The sequence below is a fragment of the Martes martes genome (genome assembly GCF_963455335.1).
Source record: "Martes martes genome assembly, chromosome: 2".
Taxonomy (NCBI): Eukaryota; Metazoa; Chordata; class Mammalia; order Carnivora; family Mustelidae; genus Martes; species Martes martes.
In genome coordinates, this window is record NC_137889.1 from 160,094,491 (window position 1) to 160,118,237 (window position 23,747).

Genomic DNA, 23,747 nt, shown 5'->3' on the forward strand with positions numbered 1-23,747 from the left:
TAAACCCAGCAGGAGAAAAGAATTAATAAAGATCAGAGCAGAAATCAATGAAATAGAAACCGAAAAAACAGTAGGACAGATCATTTTTTCCTCTTTTTTCAAAAAACATATAGCTCGTAATTTATTTAACAACAATATGTGGATCACATGTAGATCTGTTTCTGTGGTGTTATTTTCTCTTAGTTTTTGTCTATCTGATTTTTACTGTCAGCATGACTAGTAAATTTTTATTTGATGCTGGACATTGTGTGTGAAAAACTGTATAGCTTGTAGATGATATCTTACTTTATTGAGGGTTCCCTCTCCACTGGGAAGATACTCTTGTCACTGGTTACTGTAATCCAATTAGGAAATGTTCTGGATTGAGGCTGAGTTTTAGCCTCTTAGGCTCAATCTTCCTCTAGTTCTTTCCTGGCTCTCCAAGTTTTCAAATAAGAATTCGATGTATTCTAGAGGTCCTTTCCCCTGTGGGTCCCACCCTGTGGGGTTCTCTTGTCAGACTGCTAAAAAAAACTTTTTCACAGGTTTCCTCCTTAGATTTTTAACTTTCTACTCCAAGGAATTCTAATATTCAAAAAAATTCTTGGGGACAAAACCAGCCATGTACTTAAGACCTCCAACTGTGTGCCAAAACTGTCCTTATTTCTCTGTCCACTGTTGGTAGCCCTGCTTTATGTTGGGTTTGTATTGATTCTCAGCCTCTTGTCTGTGCTCAATAATGATTCCAGGGAAAACATGGTTATAGACACCAGTTCATCTATCAATATTTTTCCATTTGTTACTGTAGTTCTTGTTCTCTCAGCAATTCTCTTCTACGTTTAGATAGTTGATTCCCCACCCCTCCCCGCCTTGGCTTTGCTAGTTCTATTCAGGGGTCCTGATCAGCCACCAGTTCTTTTATCAGCTTGGAAATGTAAGTCTCATTTTGTGAGGACTGAAGAAGATAATATGCCTGGCACGTTGTAAGTGCTTAGTGAATGGGAGCTTGGGTTTCCTTCAAAGTCCAAACAAGATTGCTTAAAACCCTTGAGGCTTCTAATGGCCCTTAGAAAAATGGTCAAAATCCTTGATCATACCTACTCTACTATTTCAGCCAAGAGCATTTAAGCTCTGTAGGTCTTCTATAATCTCCCAGTTTAGTGGCCCATAGTACCTGGAACTTTCTTTTTTGTAATATTTATCATGCCTGTATTGATTTTTTAAATGTCTGCTTTCCCCATTAAAGTATACGTTTCATGAAAGCAGGAAGAGAGTATGTCTTCACTGAACTGCTGTATTTTACACCTACCAAAATGACTGGCATGAGCCAGGTGCTCAACATGTATTTATTAAATGGAATAAATCCAGATTCTTCTTTAATGTTGTTTGTAATGACATATGTGGTATATCTACTATGTGCCAGATACTGCACTAGGTGATAAAAGATTATGGAAAGCATCCTAACCTTCAGAGTCTTATGTGGGACTCTGCTTTTCTTTGAAAAGGTTTTTTCCTTTAAATATTTCTTTTTTTTTTCAAACTTGAGATCTAATAACTTAATAGCTATTTTGCAATTTATAAAAAAACCTTAAAAGTTCTAGAGAGTAAGCAACAATGACAAAATTTTTTATTTTTAAAGCTTTTTGTATTTCAGAATTGCAAGTAAGAGATTAAAGACATGTGTATAATATAACCTTATTTGGAGATTACTGCCCTGAGGAAGTATATTTGTTGCTTTCTATTTTGAACTCCACTTACATTAATTAAATATGATTATTTATTTGATTATTCAGCAAGTATTTATTGAATATTTAGTATATGTCAGTCGCAGTTCTACTGTCAGGGGATACAATAGCGAATAAAATAAAGTTCTGCCATCATGGAGAGATGATAGTATTACAGGTAAATACAGGCCCATAATCCCTTATCTAAAATCTGGGGGCCAGGTATGTTTTGGAATTCAGATTTTTTTCAAATTTTAGAAGGATAATTTAGGCATATTCTGTGTTACTTAATATCCCTACCATGGTCTTGTAGTACCTTGTAATTATACAAATTAATATTTCTGTAACAAAATGTGTGAATTTTCACATTAATTGTGATAAATAAGGACTATAAATAGTCTCATGTCAATTCAGGTCAGATCAGATTTTGCTGCCGAATGAGTTAAAGTCAGGACCGATTATGCCACCTATTCAGTTATGAAAAAACATTGGCTTTCAGAGAATTTCAAGTAAAGGATAATGTGTCTGCAATATAACATCAGCTAATTGCTTTGATATAATAAAAATTAGGGCAAGAGAAGAGAAAGAAAGATAAAGCGGGGTAAGGAGATGATTACATGGGAACTCAACTAATATTTGGCTGGTTCTTAAGATACCTAAAGTAAAAGATCCATAATATTACAGATTGATACTTTAAAAGTATATAATTACAGATCTTTTAATATTAATACAAACTTGAACCTGAAAAAATGTGTTGACAACTTTGCCTTAGCTTATATCCACTAATGAAGACATTTAATAGAAATAAGCTAACTCTTAAAAGGCAACTCTATAGTCAGTTTTAGTAACATAATTTTAAACAACTGGCTATTTCTTACATGCCTTTACAATTTTAATCATGAGGGCAGTTTTCTGCCACCAGCATTTTTCTGTACTATCTTCATTTTGTCTGTTTGGGTATGCTGTGAAAATGCTAGAGCAGTATTGGTTCAACTTAATTAGAAAAATAAAATCTCACAGAATATTTCAAAGAGAAATATAAATGATATCTAGACTTTTCCTCCACCATTAGCAATTTTTTAAAAAAGATTTTATTTATTTATTTGTCAGAGAGACAGAGAGAGAGAACAAGCAGGAGGGGAGCAGCAGGCAGAGGGAGAAGCAGGCTCCCTGTTAAGCAAGGAGCCCAACATGGGGCTCAATCCCAGGACCCCGGGGTTAATGACCTGAGCCAAAGGCAGACACTTAAACCACTGAGCCACCCAGGTGCCCCAGCACTCCTTTTTTAATAGTATAATTAAACTGTATTTTAATATATCCTTTTGTAGATTAAAGTTTAATTATCAAGATCTTAGTGGATAACAAGGAATTTTGTGTTTCTGGAAAGGGACGATGTTTTTTTCTTGAGTTATTGTTATGAAGTCAACTTACTCTTAAAATCGAATTTGCTTGCTCATCCTCTAGACAATAGCTTGATAACCTAATCTAAATTTGATGTTTAGCACAAAGATCAGCATTGTTATTTTGTATCATTCATTATTGTATTTAAAATGGATGTTGTGTAAAACCTCAAATGTTATTTGCATTCCATTAAGTGTTTAATAAATCCTGTTGCTCTGATTGTTATTATAATAATAGAATTGTGAAAGGAAGGAACCTGAAAGAAGATAAGCTTTGGAGAGAGAAGGAATAATATAATTGATAGGATGTTGTCATAAGTCTAGAACCCCAGAGCATCTCAATGCTAATGTCCCTACTAAAAAACTTAAGAAATTATATTTCAAATATTGTTTTTTCATTTATCATATCAGAAATGCATACATGTGTAAGGAATTTAGAGATCATAAAAAGAGAAGAAACTGGCATTCATTTATCATTTATTTTAAGGAAATGAAAATTTAATGGATTTAAATAAATTTTAATTAACTATATTTTCTGTAAGACATAGATAGAACATGTATATATTTTTAAAGGTTTTATTTATTTGAGAGAGAGAGAGAGAGAGCACAAGCAGGGGGCAAGGGCAGAGGGAGAGGGAGAAGGAGGCTTCCCCCTGAGCAGGGAACCCAGAGTGGGGCTTGATCCCGGGGCCCTGGGACCATGATCTGAGCCAAAGGCAGATGCTTAACTGACTGAGCCATGCAGGTGCCTTAGAACATATATTGATATTGAAAGGCCTGTGCCATGAGTAGAACTTCCATCTTCTGTCTTTTTTTTTCTCTCTAGGGTAGGATTTGGCATATATATTGTTAAGCTTTAGATTGGACTACTGCAGTCGATATAAAATTAATAATTCAGGGACTCTGACTGTGTTTGGTGTGATCCAAGGACTGTGTCTTTCTTACTTGTATCTGTCATGGCTTTTGTTGTGTTCAATATTGGAAAGTAAGACAATTGTAGGAATGCTCACAATACTGACTCCATCTTTGTCCCTTCATTTTGTTCATATTCACTGGATGATCATTCTTGGAGCTGTGTGTTCCTGGCTCTTTGGAGATTAGTATACATAACTTAGAAATGCCCACCAAGGCTAAGATGGGGGGAAGCTTGCTTTGACCTCCCATGAATCCATAAAAGATAACAGTCTTTCTCCTTTCTGATGCACAGGTGGTACCACAAGATCTAATTCAAGGTTAGCTGTTAATTAGGTACATGCAAAGCCTATGAGGTGCATGCAGACCCTTTGATCTCACTATAGTGCCCTTATGCACATTCTGTCACACTATAAAAATCTGTGGACAAAGGTCTAGACTTTGTGGAGAATAGCTATATGGTGCCTGAATTGTCATCTGCCTGCCATCCCCATCAGTAAGTTACCTGGTAAAACTCTATGTAACTTGTATGGAGTTTCATTTTCTTGTCTCAGAGTGCCTTCTACCTCTCTTTTATTGATTGATTGATTGCTTTGATACCAATTCTTTATTTACATTTTAGTTAATTAACATATAGTATAATATTGGTTTCAGAAATGAAATTTAGTGATTCATCACTTACCTATAACACCCAGTACTCATCACAGTAAGTGCTGTCCTTTATACCATCACCCATTTGGCCCATTCCCCATCCATTTCCCCTCCAGCAACCCTCAATTTGTTCTCTAAAGTTAAAAGTCTCTTATGGTTTGCCTTCCTCTGTCTTTTTTTTCCTCCATCCCCTCTGTTACTCTGTTTTGTTTCTTAAATTCCACATGCGAATGAAATCATATGGTATTTGTCTTTCTTTGACTGATTCATTTCGCTTAGCATGATACACTCTAGCTCTATCTACATCATTGCAGATGTCAAGATTTCATTCTTTTTGATGGCTGAATAATATTCCATTGTATATATATACCACATCTTCTTTATCCATTAATCAATCAATGGACATTTGGGCTCTTTCAATAATTTGGCTATTGTTGATAATGCTGCTATAAATGTCAGGGTGCATGTGCCCCTTCGGATCAGTATGTTTGTATCCTTTGGGTAAATACCTAGTAGTGCAATTGCTGGATTGTAGGGTAACCCAATTTTTAACTTTTTGAGGAACCTCCATACTGTTTTCCAGAGTGGTTGTACCATCAAAGTGCCTTCTCAATTTAGGGGATACTTTACAGTGTCTCTCCCATCTTCTAACAACAGTGTGGAAATGAATTATTGTATATAGCATTTCAAAATAAGAAGCCTTTTTTCCCATAGAATTTATATACTGGGGGCAGGGGGATGGTGGGCAAGATACCTATTAAAATATGGGTTTACTTTGAATAAGTAAGTATATCTTTTTGCGTTTTATTTCAGGACTGACTTGCTTAGAGAAGGTCAAATAGGGTTTTTGAATTAGGTAAGGCCAAGCTGAAACAAGAGAGAAAAGATTGATTACTAAATGTGAACTGAAGACAGGCTCAGGCATAAAGTATATTATGAAAGGAGGCTAAGAAGTAAAGATGTGGAATAAGAGGGATAAGACAGACAGTGCTGGCAGAAAAGTGGGTCAGCTCTGAGATGTCAGCAAAAGAAAACCAGAGAGGAATCTATCTTCAGGTGAGAGAAACCAGAGCAGGGTTTGAATTATACAACACAGATTGGGTATTAGGCATGGTCAGCTTGTACAGAGCCAAAATTTCCAATTTGTAACTAAAACTCATTCCTGGCTACAATGCATATCCACTGGGACTCCTTGGATTACAGAAACAGATTTGGTCTACCATTTCATAAAGAACCAAAAATATTAGGAAGGAAGAAGATACCCAATTCAGCATGTTTTAATTGAGCCTCTTATGTGGTGGTGATGGGAAAAATTAGACAACGTCCAAAACAGAGATGTTAATGAGAAGAATGTGGATTGATGCAGGAAAGAGCAGTTATTTGTCACCCTTTTTCTTAGCTTTTTTTTTTTTTAAAGTAATCTCTACACCTAATGTGGGGCTCAAATTTATGACCCCAGGATCAAGAGTCACATGCTCTACTGACTGAAACAGCCAAGCACCCCAGCTTTTATGTCCCTCAATATATTGTAGGTTCCTCAAGAGTGACGGAGAATCATGTCTTATTTTTCTTTTTATATTTAGCAACTGGCACATAGGAAGTGTTCAATTAATTATTGAAAGAAGAATGTAAATTCAAAGGCATATACTAGGATATAAACATAGTGAAAGGACACAGCTGGGGGTAGAGAAAGCTTGGCTAGCACTCAAGGTGGGAAGACTAGAGTGAATTCCCAATATAGGAACAGTGAGAAGGTTAAGCAGAAGGTTTCTGTTATATTATAGGGCACTTCTAAAGAGTGAAGGAGTTCAGAACAAGTCTCCCCAAAGCGTACCACTTTCGTATGTGGACTGTTTTGAGCTGAAGGCAATCAACATCCTGCAGGCTCAAAAGAAACTTTAACACTTAACTACCTAGAAGAATCTAAATTGGGTGTTTCCCAGAATAAGAATTATTACCAGAGATAAATTTTATCTGAGTGATCCATCTATAGGGCAAACACCTAATTATGAAACATCTGCTCTTCCTACTGCTCTATAATTACCTTCCTTCCCTTTGAAGCCCCAGGCTTCTACACCATTCTTTAGCTCAGGATGGCACATACACCTCATTTTACCTTTCTATTTTGAACCTTTTATGTATGTGGGATTCCCATATGAATGAAATTAAATTTGATTTTCTCCTGTTAATCTGTTTATTGTCAACTTAATTCTTAGACCGGCTGGAAGAATCTCTGAAGGGGTGCCTGGGTGATGCAGTTGTTAAGCGTCTGCCTTTGGCTTAGGTCATGGTCCCAGGGTCCTGGAATCAAGCCCCGCATCAGGCTTGCTGCTCAGCGAGAAGCCTGCTTCTCCCTCTCCCACTCCCCCTGCTTGTGTTTCCTGTCTCGCTGTGTCTTACTCTGTCAAATAAATAAAATCTTAAAAAAAAAAAAAAGCCTAGAGGAAGATTTTTTCTTCCCAACAAAAGATAAGATTATGTACGTTGGGTAGTACTAGGTTTTTAGAAGATCATAAATGCCAGAATGAATTTTCTTTTATTCTGTAGGTATTGAATGGGGTCATTGAGGTATTTTGAGGAGGGTGAAGACATGAAGGATTTTGTAAAGAATATTAATATGGCACTGGTGAGTTCAATAGATGGGAATAGGAGAGAGTGCTCCAGCTTCATCTTCCACTTTATTTATCCACAAAGTGATAGTGTACAAGAACATCCCCAGGCCTTTACTCAGTCTCTTTACTTAGCCTATACTCTTTTGTTCCCCTTTTCCAGTTCTTCAGTTAGAATGAATTGTTTCTGTCTCTAAGGATGATACCTCTGTTGTAACATTTTTTTTTCTTATGGTAGCATTATTATTATTTTTTATTAGGTATCTTCATGTCTTGACTAAAAATGCCAGAAAACTAGGCCAATCATCTTGTGTTTCCCATGGGGTTTTGCAGCTGTAGGTCTAAGGAATCTTTAGTGCAAATGGATTCATTGAGAACATGTTCATGAAGTACTTACTATGTGATAGTTATTGTGCTGATTCTTGGGGTACAGAGATGAAAGACACTTAGATTCTGGAAAACTTGAAATCACTACCGTGAACTTGATGGCTCCTTAATACTTAAAGACTTTTCTTTTTTTTTTTTTAAGATTTTATTTATTTATTTGACAGAGAGACTGAGAGCACAAGTAGGCAGAGAAGCAGACAGAGGGAGAGGGAAAAGCAGGCTCTCCACCGAGCAGGGAGCCTAATGCAGGGCTTGATCCCAGGACCCTGGGATCACAACCCAAGCTGAAGGCAACCACTCAACTGACTGAACCACCCAGGTGCTCCTTTAAAGACTTTTCTGATGATATTTATGGTGATGTTAAAGAATGTTACTTTTTGGTATTATTTAATGAAATGTGTCCACTGCATCACTTAATATATTCAAAATGATCAGTGTATAATGTTGTGAAATCATGTATAGGTAGAAGATTGATTCAGAGTGCAAGGTAGAGCGATACATGTTTATGTAATAAAACATGAAAACTTTACTGAGGTTCAGATACCATTGTGCAACTAATTTTTAGGGAACTGCTAGTCAAATTTTGATATACCATCACAGGAGAGTATCTACAATATCTGAAAAGGATATTAAAATACCCTTCCCTTTCCCAGTTATGATTACATCCAGTCAGTTTTGCATTTAGTTACAGTATTTTTTAGTTCAGCTTGACTAGCTTTTAGGTCTTTTATCTCCTCAGCAAGGGTTTCTCTGCTGTCTTTTATGCTTCTTTCAAGCCTGGCGAGTATTGCTAGTATTCTTTTTATTCTTAGTTGTTCTAAATTCTTATTCAGGTATATTGCTTATATTTGTTTTGAGCAAATCTTTGGCTGTGATTTCTTCTTGATCTTTCCTTTGGGGAGAATTTCTCCATTTTGTCATTATGTCTAGATTATGTCTTTTGCATATTATGAAAGCTTGTTATGTTTCCTGCTCCTGAGAGTATGGTATTAAGAAGGGGGTCATACACTGTCCAGGGCCTGGCACTTCAGGAAGTTTTTCTGTGTGCACTCTGCTGTTGTGTTTTAGCTTCTCTCTCCCACAGGTCAGTCCTCTGCAGAGTTCCTCCTTGCTTGCTCTGAGGGGTCTTTGGACTTCTAACTAAGTGTGCTTTGATTTGTTTGTTAAGATAAGCCTGAAAACAAACAAACAAACCCTGATCTAAGGAAAAGGAACAAACAAACAAACAAACAAGCAGACAAAATACTATAAGCCAGATTCCAAAGAAAAAGAAAGAAGAAAAAAAGAATAGGAAAAAAAAGAAAAAACAGCCTGATCCCAAAAATGACAAAAGGAAACAAAGCAACATACGAACAAATGAACAAAACCCGTAAGCCTGATTCCAAAGAAAAAAGGGGTGGGGGAAGCCTCGTCCTATTTCCACCAGAACTGAAACTGATGCTTTAGAACACTCTATGCTCATTTGATTTGGTACTTGCAAAGGGCCTGTGTTGGTCCCCTGGGGGAGAGACCCACTGCATTGGCTTGCAGTCAGACCTGCCCTGGTAAAGATGCCCCTGCCAGGCACAGGGGGCTGAGGTTTGCTGTAAGCAACTCCAACCTCCACCAGGGGCACTGTGTTTCTCTCTGAAGTCTGATAGTGCTGGTGGGCAGGGTGGGGTGTGGTGGGGAAAATGGCATCACCCTGCTCTTTCTTCCCCAGGGAGGGGAATTCAGGGGTGTGGTTGTTCAGAAGGCCCTCATAGAAAGGCAAACAATCTCCCCTCCTGTCCCAGGCTTCTGTCAGATTCCTGCCCTCAATCTGTCTGTGCCCAAGCCATTGTTCTCCTATGTTTTATCTTTGGAGTGTGGCTGGGATTCAAAACTCCAAGTCTTAAAGGAGGAGAGCCTCACAGCACTGTGCCTGGCACTTCTCTGTCTCAGAAAAGCAGTTGCAGGGCCACACTGGTGCCTGGAGTCTATGGTGAAGCACCGCGAAAAACTGATCAAGTTATCTGCCTTTTAAGTGAGCTTCTGTCCCAGCTTGTTCAACAGCTACTCAGTGGCAGCTGGTGGGTCTTTTGTCCTTGAAGAGGCAAGATACTCTCTTCCAAATGTACTCTAGGAAGGACCATGTTCTCTCCCAGTGCGACCCAAGGAATCCCCACCCACAACAACTTGCAGGAACCCTATCTGCTGTTCTCCTCCTCTCTCTCTGTGACTTCTCTCCATGTAAAGGGCTCTCTTCCCTCTGTGGCACCGTGGCTTTTCTCTCCCCCAATTTTCATCTCTGAACCTTGCATCTCCCTCTAATTGTAAAGATTATTTTCTTAATCTTCAGATCAATTTCCTAGTTGTTCAAAATGATTTGATGTTGGTCTAGCTGTGTTTGAGGGATGAAGAAAGCCCAGGGTTTCCTTGTTTCTCAGCCATCTTAAGTCTCACCCTAGTTTAGAGTTTCTAAGTTAGAGTTTCTAAGCTAGAAAAACCACTTGGAGAAGAGTTTTATTAAATGGTTAGCTGACCTAGAAGAACTCTGTAGCTTCATTTAATCCTGAAATTCTGTGATTCTTCAGACGCAGAAAGATGAAGTCCAGGATTTGCATGAAGGCATAGTGAGAAGTGGAGAGGATGGGGCCTCTTTAAAGGGAGTTAAAAGATCCTTGGAACCGCCTTTTTAGACATGATAGGCCCTGGTTGTACTTCATGAAATATTTAGTCTCAGGTTACCTCCCAGCTTCTTGGACTCAGCCACAACATCATCCACTTTGCTTCTCGTTTTCTTTACTTACCAAGTTTAGAAATTTAAGATTGCTAGTGACTAATGCTTTGGATTAAGACTATTCTGGTGGAAGTAGAAAGAAACTGAATTCATGTGTGTGTGTCAGGGGCAGAGACGGTCATGTGTTTTTAGAGTGCAGAATGGTGGAGGATGTCAGAAATGTCAACATAAATAAATGGGTGACGAATATATGCAGGGTAATGTACATGCTTGCTGGATCTCATATATATATATATATCTATATATATGTATATAGATATATATTTTTTAAGATTTTATTTATTTGACAGAGAGAGCGAGAGTACAAATGGGGGGGGGTGCGGGCAGAGGGAGAGGGAGAAGCAGGATCCACGCTGAGCAGAGAGCTCGGGGGACAGGGGCTTGATCCCAGTACCATGACCTGAGCTGAAGGCAGATGCTTAACCAACTGAGCCACCCAGCCACCCCTGGATTTTATTTTTTACCATATTTTTACCAGCTCTTATAGTGAGTTAGAGGTGTTTTGTTTAAAGAAAGGGTTAAATTTTGTTGTAAATGTTTAAAAAACCTCTACCTCCAGTCACTCTCTCCCTGCTAGTCTTTTACATTCAGTCCATTGTCATCTGGATATCTCATATTTTATAACACAACTTTAATTTACACTGGACTTCCCAACTAAAAATAACTTTGAAAAATTTTTTATTTAAGACTCACAATAACCTAGTTCAGGTATTACTTTCCCTGTTAAAAACATAAAGAATACTGAGATACAGAGTGGTTAAATGACTTGATCAAGTTGAGAGATAATTCAAGGTCTTCTGATGCCAAATCCTATCCTCATTTAGTCCCAAATAGTTTTAAAATTGTGCTTTGTTATACCCAAGGACTCGGAAAATGTCCTATTTATTTAAAAATTCATAATTTAAAAAATATATTAAGAAGCACCACTCTTTCAAATGAATTGTTACTATATTAAATACTTCATAATCCACTGTTGTGCTTCCAAATTAACTTGTCTCTAGATAAGTCCCAGGAAAAAAACCTGTTCCTTTCATCCTCTTCATATATTAGAGACACTTATAAATGTGTCATCGATGAGGAAGGATATAATTCTGCACTGGTCTCCAGAATATTTGGATTTGCAGATGTGCACTCATGGTTCATTGTGCAGGTGAGGATATTACTTCAGATAGTAGGCAGAGTGAAGGTGCATCTGCTCAACAGAGTCTCCCTTCATGGTGTACTGCCACAATGTGGGACTAGTGAGCCAGTGACACGTCATATGGTAGTAATATCATGACGTGTAGTTCTGCAAGCATAAGCATAAAAAGCTCTGCATGTGATTTTTGTATTTATGAAAACTAATATCAGTGATTTGTTTTCTTTTTTAAAAGATTTTATTTATTTATTTATTTATTTATTTATTTAGAGAATGATTGGGAGGAGAGGCAGAGGGAAAGGGAGAGAAAGAATCTCAAATAGACTCCAAGCTGAATGTGGGGCCTGACACAGGGCTCAGTCCCACAATCCTAAGATCATGACCTGAGCTGAAATCAAGAGTTGGATGCTTAACCGACTGAGCCACCGAGGCGCCCCTTCAGTGATTTGTGCTCAAAATAAATATTTCCAAGTACTCTTCTTTTGAGTTCCTGCAGCAGTTTAATTTGGGAGTGTGCTGAGATTGTCAAGAAGGCTATTAAAAGTGCAACCACTTATCTCTGTGTATTAAAACTCTTTATTTATGTTGAGCAACCAAAAACAAACTGGATATTGAAGCTATATCATAATAAATCTACACATTTCTAACATAATTATACCTTAGCAATGAGAGAATACTCATTTTCATTGTCTATTAGTATCACTTTCAATGTGTTTCATATAGTAGGGTTTTTTTTATAGTGAGGTTTTTAATTTGGCTCAGATTTCATTTGAAAAAAGGGTTATGCTGCTAAAACATGTTTGAAAACTGCCTTACCATGTTGTCTTCCTGTCACTGGCCTGCTTTTGATTTTCAAATTTGTCTTTTTTTTTTTTTTTTTTTTTTTTTTTTTTTTTAGAGAGTGTGAGTGGGGGTATGAGGCAGAGGGAGAGGGAGAGAGAGAATCTCAAGCAGGCTCCGTGCTCAGTGCGGAGCCTGATATGGGGCTCAATCCCATGACCCGGAGATCATGACCTGAGTTGAAATCAGGAGTTGGATGCCCAACCAACTGAACTGCCCAGGCACCCCAAATTTCTCAAGATTTTTATAATTATGTTGATGATTATGAATTTGGTTTGCCTTTGATTAAAAAATATATCTAGGAGATCTAGCAATCTTAAAATACTGAAAATGTTTAGAAGTAGTAACCCATTTTTCTTCTCTTAAAATTCTTTTAGTTTTGCTGCCTAAGAGTCATTTCCAAATACACACTTGTAAAAGAAAGCCTATTTCCTTTTGCTTTGATATTTTTGAATAATGAGCAAGATTTTGCAACTTTTAAAATCCTAGGGATAACAGATTGGAAACCAGTCTCCTTAATTAAAAATAACTTTTATAAAGTTCCTTGTTTATTTGGGTGAAAACTGGATAAAAAGAATAGAATGTGGTTTGAGCAATATAATTTTGCCAAGCAACAGTTAATACTGAGTTAATACTTGAGATACAAAAATGAAATCATGGTCCTTTGAATTTAAGAGTCAAAAAGAAAAATAGGTAAGCTAAAAATTACAATATAATCTGATGAGTGCTGTAACAGAAGAACGAACTGTACTATCTTTGTGGGGAAGTGATAGGGACAAATTGATAAAGGAGGTGGTATCTGAGAGATGTCTTGGAAACTAGTAGGTATTTGTCAGGGTGGTGAGGGAGCAACATGAAGAGCAACATGAACAAAAGCCTGGAAACCTTAAAATATGTAACAGTTGGGGGATAATTGAATGTAGTTCACTATGACTAGAGAGTAGGGTGTCTTGGGGAGAGAAAGTGTAAGAAAAGAGATGTCGTTAGCTTGGTGGAAGAGCAGCTGATGAATTTGGAGAGATAAACTGGTCTACATTGTGAAGGGCCAAGTGTGCCCTGTTGAAAAGCTTAGACTTCTTGTTTATGCTATGGAGATTTGCAGTTAAGAAAGCCTTATGTTTTAGGAAGAAAATGGCAGAGGATGGATTAATAAATGGAGAAATTTGTTCATTTGATCAATAAACATTTATTGATAACCTACTATGTGAAAGTAACTGTTCTAGGCACTTGAGCTATAACAGTGAACAGAAAGACAAAGATACCTGTTTTAGTGGAGCTTATCATTTATAATTTAGGATGACGGACAATATACCAATAAATATAATAAATACATTAATCATATGGCATATAAGGAGGTAATAAATACTAGGAAAGAAGATAGACTAAGGGAGTGTAAAAATGCCAGGTGGGGAGTAACTGCAATTTGAATGAAGTGGCAAGACATGGTTTGGAAGCTGTTACAGTGATCCAAATGAGAAATGATGAGGATTTAGGCTTAAGTGTGGGACTTTAGAATGGAGAGAAGGAATAAATTGGGAGACATATTTTTCTTTTTCTTTTTTGACACTTTTTATCCTAAAATAAAACACAGAAGCTGTATAAAACAAACCTATAATGTAATCAATTATAAGATGAATGAACTTGTAACAACCACTCTGGTAAAAAAAAAAAAATGAAACTTTGCCAGCCACACAAATCCCTCAGTTTGCCCCACCCCATCACAATCACAAACTCCTCTCTCCCAAGCAATCTCATCTTTGTGGTAATCACTTTCCTGAATTTTTGGTAGTTTTATTTACCAAATGTAGATCCCTCACATGAAGACACTCTAACTTGGTCTTGCCAATTTAAAAAGTTTAATTTTTTTTTTTATTTTTAAACTTTTTTTTGAAGATTTAGTTTATTTATTTATTTGAGATTCAGAGAGCTTGTGCGAGCCAGAGGAGGAGCAGAGGGGAGGGAGAGGGAAGGGAAAAGAATCTCAAGCTGACTGAACGTGAAGCCTGGCGTGGGATGAATCCTATGACTCTGAGATCATGACCTGAGCCAAACCAAGAGTCAGTTGCTTAACCGACTGAGCCACCCAGGCATGCCTGAAGAAGTTTATTTTGATATCTTTTTAAATCTATAGGTTTTCCCCTTCCCTTTGTTTTCCTTATACTTTATGAGCTGAAGAGCAGAGCCATTTGACCTTTAGAACAACTCGTTATCGTGGATTTTTCTGATTGCACCCTCATGGTACAGCTTAACATGGTCCTCTGTCCTTTGTATGACTTGTAAATTGACAACTGGACTAGGGGCTTGATCAGACTGAGGTGTCATTCCTTTGGCCATAACTATTAGCAGTGGAGTGGTTGTTAAGTTCATTAAGAAGCACATAATGTCTGGTTGTCTTTTGCATTTTTAACAGCTGTTTCTGCTCAATGCCTAGAATTAGTAATTTATTAGGGGCTGCGAAATGTTGATACTCATTACATCTGTTTTAGTTATTATCTGGAATACTTTTATCAAGAGACATTTCCCCATATCTATTATTTAGTTATCCTGTGATGCAGTTTCTATAGGAAAGATAAGATACACGCCTTTTCCTTTATTTATTGATTTTCAAGGTAATACTTTGGTTCTCTGTCATCATCAATTTTTATTACTCTATCAGTATTTTCTCCTCAGTATGGCCTTATCTGGAAAGGGGTGCTGGTTGGCCAATGTCAAGAATTCATAGGTGCTAGGCTGCCACAGTCTTTTCAGACCTCATCTGCTATATTCACTTAGGCAAAAACCCCTCCCAGTTTTAGCTCCTGTTCTAAAATTGGCCTTTCATAGGTTCCAGTGAAAACAGTGTTGGCTATTTTGGGGGTCTTGCTGTTTTCACATCCATCACATATCCCACTGCTTCCTTCTGCTTTTTCCTGCACAAATGCTAATACCATACGGGTCTGTCACTGTTGGTTTGTCCCCAACTGTTTGTATTTTAAGTTTTATCATCAAATTTTGTAAATATTTTCCACAGGATTTGGGCTTTCCTATTGAGTTGCTTGGTCTGTTTTTATGTGGAAATCAAGGAGATTAAAAAACCAAAACCAAAACCAAAACCAAAAACCCACCCAAACCAAAAAATAACTCACTGCTTCCAATGCCATTTTCCCAGAAAGGGGTTGAATCTTTGTGGAGTTAGAGTGGAATCAAGAATAACTGAAATTTCTGACTTAGAAGATCTGGTGCATTGTGATTTCATAGATGAGGATTAAGAAATAGAAGAGAAGGAACAAAGTATGAGTGGAAGATCAGTTTTTTATTTCTTAGGTTTAAAATGCTTATCATGAATTATCCTAATATTAACACCTTCTTAAGGAATAGACTTTTAGAATTTGATAAAAAGAACTAGGTAAAAGAGCAATACTTTGAAAATAATCAAAGACATTATAAATGGGAGAAATTACTACTTTTTGTTAAAATTACAGAGTGAAAAACCAACAGAATAGGAAGCATGCACTTGAAGATAAAGGAGATATTAGTGAACTAATAGTTTTGTGTTTTCCATAAATATGCACAGCAAATGAAGGTTTGCATTGAGCAAGACATTTGCATTGAGGAAGACACTTTTTGAAGATCTATTTATAAGGGAGGCAACTGGGTTTTTGGTCATTATGTAGGTGTAAATGCTACTGTATATGTTTGATATAATATTAAGAGAATTTATAAAATCTGAGTATTTTTCCTATTAGAAAAATAGATGTTAAGTATTCACAAAGGTAAAAATCCTAGATAAAAATGTTAAATATTAAACTGCAATGTACCATCACAGATCCTGTATTTTAAGAGTAGGTGGAAAAAGTCTTCTCTCTTAAGAGCTATTTTAGATAATTCTAAAGTGCTCTGGCTTCAAAAAGGGATTTTTAAAATTGTATGTACATTTAGACACTCCTTTTTAAAATTTTCCTTCATATCAAATAACCCAAATGGCTTACTTTTGACCTCTGTCTTTTCCTTTCTTCTTTTTCTTCTTCTTTCTAAAATTAGGCCAGTCTTCAGAGACCTGAGATTAAACTTCAGTCACTAAAAGAAGATATTAAGGAATTCTTTAAAATATCAGGTTTGTAAGTTGCTTTCCCCCCTAATTCTTTAAGGCAAAATAAGAAAATACTTTGTTTGGAGGGAACATTTTATCCTTAAACTTCCCATTACTTATTCAAAATTATGAAACAGTGGCTGGATAGGTTTCTGTTTGAGGAGAATTAGAACTTTCAGATATTTCAATAAAATGCTGCAAAAATCCAGGAACACTGTGGGAATCACTGCATTAATGTAATCAGTTTTGAATGCTGCTTACTTCCTGATAAAAATACATCCTGAATGTATGAAGAGACCCCCTCACTAAGCACTTCCTCTTTTACTTTTCTTTTTTTTTTTTTTAAGATTTTATTTATTTATTTGGCAGACAGAGATCACAAGTAGGCAGAGAGGCAGGCAGAGAGAGATGAGGAAGCCGGCTCCCTTCCCTGCGGGGCTCTGCGGGGCTCTGCGGGGCTCTGCATGACCTGAGCGGAAGGCAGAGGCTTTAACCCACTGAGCCACCCAGGCACCCCATTCCCTCTCTTATTTTCATTTGTGGCTTCTTTTCCTTCTATACTTCATTTCCTTCTATACTCTTTTCCCCCTCCTCTTTTCTATCCTTTCAAAGAAAAGAAAATCCTGATTTCTTTTAGAGCAAGAAGTTCCCTATTCTAACCTTTGCACATGGAAATTGAGATGTTAAGTTGTTTACTTACCCAGAAAAGTTCAAGTAGTTAGCAGCCAAGCTCACTGGTCTGATGGTACCTTATAGTAATGTTCTTGTTCTTCAGGAGTTTATTGACTAGTTAGTTGTAACTAATTGCTTATGATCTATCTTTGTCAAGTGCCTGGCTGTTTCTTGCCCTTCCCTTGGTACATTCCTGATAGACTGGTAGTACAGTAGCCAGCACTGTTTTAGTATTCATTGGGTACCTTAGCAATGGAAGAAGGATTTCTCCCATCCTGAGAAAATGGTGCAATAGTTTTACCTAAAAAATAGTGTCATACTGATAATTTTGTACTCAGTATTTGCCAACAGAGTGAATGTATAGGAAATAATTCCTTAATAACACACAGCAATTGGCAATTGATAAAGTTCTTCCACAAATGAATACAATGTTAGATTCTTAGTGAGATAAATTTAATTATGATGTATGCTTATTTTTAAAACTAATATGTTCATATATTTTATTCTTTTTTAAAAAATAGGTTGGGAGAAGAAACTTCAGAATGCTGTTTATAGTGAACTGAGTGTGTGAGTTTTTCCTACGTATTTTGAGATACTGTTATGTTTAGCTGTATTTACTTTGTAAGTAATGAATATAGTATTACTGTGTACACTCATTATATTGTTATTTTTCATTAGTATATATATAACATTTCATGTAAGTTAATGCATTTAAAAATCAAAGTCTTGCCTGAGAATGAATAATTAATAAGTGTTGTTTTTTACACCAATATTTTTATATTAACAATTTATTTATCTAGTATAGTAAGGGAATTAAGCCAATATTTCAGATAACTGAAGCTTATCAACATTCTTTTTATTATTGCCATTTTGGATATTACCCTTTTTCTATCTTTATAAAGCAACCATTCTAAATATAAAATATAATTAACTTCCTGGTTTTTTTGCAAAATTGGTATCATTAAGAAAAATCAATGTTTTTGTTAATGTGGACTTGCCCTCAGAGTGTATTGAAGTATATATAACTATTTGTTATTATAAAAAAATAGAGGTCTAGAGTTAGCTTTTATAGTTTATTCAATATCCCATTATTCATCACTTATTCATTGAGCACCTACCATGTGCTAGCACTATGCTAGGCACTGGGAATATAGTATAGAACAAGAAATCAATCCCTACCTTCATGGAGTTTATAGTATAATGGAGTTCTTATGTCTTTTTCTTTTCTTTTCTTTTCTTTTTTTTTTTTACTGCTATCAATGTGTATGTCTCTAGCATTCTCTAGATTCTAACACTTCCATTTATAATTGTCCCTTCTAATCTGCTGTTAACTAGGAAACAAGATAATCCAGTTTATCAGGATTGTTTGTAAAAATAAAGAGACTCAGATGAAGGCCTGTGGACCTGTGCTTAGACACACATTTAAAAAACTAGTATTTACTTCTTTGCTTATCACCATTTTTCCAGTAGATTTACAAATTCTTAAATAATACTATATTTAAGTGCTATCTGTTAATGGAAGTTGACTGTGACCATACCCCTGGTACTAGTCACCAAGAAATAGGTGTTTATCATGATAAGTAAGGTGTTAAATGTACAGTATGTATAGAGATGGCACAGGTTACTTAAACTAATATGAACATAGTGATTTATCTCTTTGCCTATTACACAGAAAGCTTGTAACTGTGTCTTTATGTGCAGTACTGGTGGAATAAAAGCATCTGGTTCTGTGTAATTACAAACAGTGAGTTCTCATCTGAGGAGATATTACTGGTGATTGCTATTTTTGTCTAATCCATTCCTAAAAATTGTTCTGTGAGTGAACAGTGAGTGCCTTTTTACTTGATGGGAAGGACAATATTTCATTCATTGTCTTATTTTCAGTATCCTAACAATAGATGTTAAATAAATATTTTTTAATAAGTTGTTGGGATTTTTGAAGGAGTAAGTAATACCTTTTTTACTCACTTGGGTTCTGAAGAAATTGAGAAATAAGATAAAACATAAAGACAAATGGGTGATCAAAATTATGCTTTTATTACTGGTGAAGACTAGATTAGAGGACATAGTTTAATGCAAAAGCAAAATGAGTCCTTTAACTGAACTCCAGAATTAAATAAACTTACCTTCTAGTTAAATAACATTGGTGAGTATGGTCAGTTTATTATTCCAAAATTTAAAAGTTGGATAAAGCACTATACCTCTTCTGTGGTATAACAAGTAAAGCCCTAGAGAGAGGCCAAGAATGTTACAGTAATGAAGCTCTTTTCACAGGAAAGGACACATCCAGGGTGGAGAAGAAGTGTTTCCACTAACATAAATCAGAAGAATAAAGTGGACTTAGTATATTGTGTTGCATTTTTCATTGGCAGAAATCATTAGATGGACAAGTGAAGAACGCAAAAAGTAAAGTAGAATTCACTAGGTTAAGTGTAAAAAAAAAAAATGCTCTTACCTAATAAAGGTGTAAACACATGAACTATACAGATGATACATGAAAATTGTTAACTTCATTTTAGAAAACATGACAAAGATTTTTGTCCAATTCTTGTTTAAAAGAGAGAGAAAAATTTTTGTGTTCTATTATTTACCTGAAACTTTAATTGTAGGCTAGGTTAGTTCTTCCCACTTCATATTGACTACTTAATTGGGGCGCCTGGGTGGTTCAGTCTGTTAAGTGACCGACTCTTGGTTTTGCCCCAGGTCATGATCTTGGGGTCATGGGGTCAAGCTTATTTAATTATTGTTGTATTAATATTTAATAGGTAATTTACATGATTAAATGATATTTTATGTAAGCACTGTGCTAAGCACTTTAAATACATTGCCTTATGGAATGTTATCTTCACAACAACTCTATGATTGTGGAATTTTTTATTACAACCATTTTGCAGAAGAGAATACTGAGGCTCAGTTTTTTTTTTTTCATTTGTGAATGGGGAAAGATGATTTATTTAGGTACATGGAGTATAGATTTTAGAGGAAAAAACAATTAGCTAGAAATAATTAGTTAGTGAAACTGTTTTAGAGATTGGATTGAACAAGTTGCTTTTTCTATTCCAGATGTGTTTCCTTTGGACATTTGAGCATTTTAATCTTAAGTCCTGGGATAGGTATAATTAAGCTTGGTATATCATAAACACTCATCCACTTTGGATGAGGCATTTCTTGAAAATTCAGTGTATGGTTCCTGAGTGTTGGAACGTGGTTGCTTTGCTGTAGGTACAAGTGTTAAGACTAATTTCAATAGGAGCTATTCGTTCCTGTGAAAGAGACTGGAATCTCTAAGTAAATGTTGAACTGTTATGTTTTCCCATTGTGCTCTGTGATTTCATGTCACTCTGTGTCTCAATCATTATATTCCAACCATTCTGGCTTTTTCTGATTTTTAAACATTCTAAATGTTCCTAACTCAGGGTCTTGCCTGAAATGTTCTTGCCTGGAATGTTCTTCCCCTAGATCTTTGTACGGTTGGCTCCTTCTCACTTATGTCTTAGTTCAAGTATTAGCTCCCGTAGACTCCTTCCCTTCCAAATCACTTCTATCTCATTACCTCGCTCTCATTTTCTCATGGCATGTATTTCTATCTGATATTGTTCTATTAATTTGTTTCTTTTTATAATTATTGACTGTCTCTCTTCACTAGAATGTTGGGTATATGAGAACAGGGAATATTGTCTCAATTGCCACTGTATACTTAGTACCTAGAATGGCTCAAATATTTGTTGAATAAATGTTTTCTTAATAAAAACAATACATTTTGAATATGAATATAAATTTACATAGAAAACAGAAAGAATCCATAAGACATTAACATTTTAAAATTTTATTAAATTTGTGGATTATATATTAGAACATGGCTCTTTTGAAAGATAGTATTTATATTATCATTTCAACTATGTAAAAAATATATAATCATATTGAAAAGGAAATTGGGAGAAATGAAAACAGTTGATATGTTAGCAAGTTCATGGATTTTTTTTCAACCTTAAAAAATTCCTCTAAATGTTACAATATTTTTATGCTAAAAATAACAGCTCTGACAATTTTTACATGAGCATTTACAAAGCTCAGTGATTTTAAAGTTACCTCAAATTATGAATTCAGATTATTGTGCAATTCAACTTTTAACAAGTGATTAAATTGCTAATCTAAAACTACAATACTAGTAGGATAAGAATGCTTTATTATGTTGTTGTACCTTCTATAAACACACAATATTGCTAACAGATATTCTAGTTCACTTATGACGTGGACCACAGAGGTAAGTAATTTCTAACAAAGAAAATTAATTAGTTATCAAGGTAATGCACAACATTTAGCTGCCTCTTTTTGTCTGTAGGTTTCCTTTACCTAGTCACCCTGCTGCACCTCCTGAACATCTGAAAGAACCTTTGGTTTACATGAGGAAAGCACAGGTTGGCTATCGTTCATTTCAATTTTATTTTCCTTGCCAAGTTATATAATACAGAATAGAAGATCCTTATTGATATCAGTAGTATATATTACTCATTGTATAGTAGTCTGGGTAAGACCCACTCCGGCAATGTGAATAGTATTTACATGCTCTTCCTTTTTACTTTCAGTAACCAAGAAGCACACCTAAATAACTACAGTTATCCTGAAAATGTTGAGTAGAAGGAGAAAAAATCATGTACCATACTGGCCTAAAATTGTAAATGTAATGAAAGTATTATGTGACCATTTATTCCTCATGCCCTGTGATATTAAAAGAATGAGATGGGAATGAACTGATTCACTCTTCCTTTGAAATATTGGCTTTTGAAGCCAGTGATACTGATACTCTATTTGAAATTGGTTTGTTCTCACAGCAGGCTGCTATTTACTAACTGTATTCTGTCACAGAACTCAAATGAACCTGCTGTCTAAAATGGGCTGAAACAACTAAAATTCACTTTAAAAAAAGAAACGAGGGGCGCCTGGGTGGCTCAGTGGGTTAAAGCCTCTGCCTTCGGCTCAGGTCATGATCTCAGGGTCCTGGGATCGAGCCCCACATCGGGCTGTCTGCACAGCAGGGAGCCTGCTTCCCTTCCTCTCTCTCTCTGCCTGCCTCTGCCTACTTGTGATCTCTGTCAAATAAATAAATAAAATCTTAAAAAAAAAAAAAAGAAATGATTTTACACGGAAAACTGTAAAGAACTGTTAAAATAGAAACACGTTCTGTCACATGCCCTTGATCTCTAGACTGTTCTTCACCTCAGCAGGGCCTTATGCACCTGCCTATGGAGTAGCCTATGAGGTAGCCTCTGAGGTAGCCTCCGCAAGCCTTCCTCACGGCACTGAGTGTGAGACTCTCTACCACTGCCAAGGGGTTTAATGGGCACCACAGAGTGGACCTTTCTCGATCATAGTCTCAGAGATTATCATGAAAAATTTCAAATATATCCCAAAGAACTTCCATGAACCCATCACTCAGCCTCAGTTATCATAGTGGTTCGTTTTGCTCCTGGGAAATAATCTGCTGCTTTGAGTTCTCACCATCCAAGCAGTGGATGTGAGGCAGCTTTTTTATTTTTCAACTTCTGTTTTCACTTAAAAAGCTCTCAAAATCAGATGGTGAAAGGAAGCAATAACATGAAGATATTTGAGGAAGTATGTAATATATTCTTATCTCTGGGTGGTACCTTTAGGTCTAGCAATCAGGCAGTATTATTGATATGTCATAATGCATAATCATTAAATGATATATGTGTAAAAAGATATAAACTCAAAAAAGTAAAAGGTTGGGTATAAATATTTTTTTGGTGAAATTTGAAAATTTCCAAAGGGTTTGGAGAAAGTATCAGTTTTAGCATATTAAGTGTGAGAAAGAAGTTACTAAAGTTATTTTCCTATCATGATGGAAAAGAAGAGGTAGAGAGGTAAATAATAGTCCATTCTTCAAGCCCACTGCAGTTGCTGAGAACACGTATGATGGGTAAGTATATGTATTGTGTATATATGTATGCTACTCCTCTCATTTCTTTCCAGACTTACCCACTAACTCAGGGGTTGGTACACCACAGCCCCTGGGCCAGATCTGCCCTGCCACCTGTTTTTGTACAGCTGGCAAGCTAAGACTATTTTCTTTTACATTTTCAACTGGCTGAAAAGCCCACAGAATAATAATATCTGTGACCCATGAAAATTATAGGAATGAATAAAATATATTTTATTGGAAAATAATCTTGTTCATTTACTTACACTTTGTCGGTGGGTGCTTTCACACAACAATGTCAGAGTTTAGTAGTTGCATAGATACCTATGACCTGCAAAGTCTAAAATGTTTGCCACTTGTCTTTTTACAGGAAACTTGTCAATCCTCACAGCACATTTTTCGTTCTTTAAGGGCAGGGATTGTGTTTTTTTATTCTCGGCATCCAGCACAGTGCTTAGCCCATGGAACACGATTTGTTGAAATAATTGATTCTTCAACTGTAGTCACACTAAATACATCCTCTACCAGTTAGTGTCTGCCTGTCTTCTTTTATTTGTTCTCGCAGAGTCATAGTTCTTAAGCTCCTTGTTGTATTAGGCAGTTCTCTCCTCTTTGCACAAAAGCTCATTAGTCTGAATGGCATAAGTACCACTCCATCAGTGTGCTT

At 36.1% G+C, this 23,747-nt stretch overlaps 1 protein-coding gene across 2 annotated transcripts in view; it reads left to right on the plus strand.

Moving 5' to 3' along the window:
- TBC1D19 (TBC1 domain family member 19) overlaps positions 1–23,747 on the plus strand; it is a 161,249-nt gene that overhangs the window by 12,463 nt on the left and 125,039 nt on the right. For both annotated transcript variants that reach the window (XR_013966477.1, XM_080797659.1), the window contains exons 2-4: positions 16,422–16,494; positions 17,664–17,709; positions 21,485–21,560. Coding sequence is in view for 1 of the 2 variants with exons in the window: in XM_080797659.1 (XP_080653785.1) it covers positions 16,422–16,494; positions 17,664–17,709; positions 21,485–21,560 (195 nt within the window). In the remaining variant the exon portion in view is untranslated. The remainder of the gene's footprint in view (positions 1–16,421; positions 16,495–17,663; positions 17,710–21,484; positions 21,561–23,747) is intronic.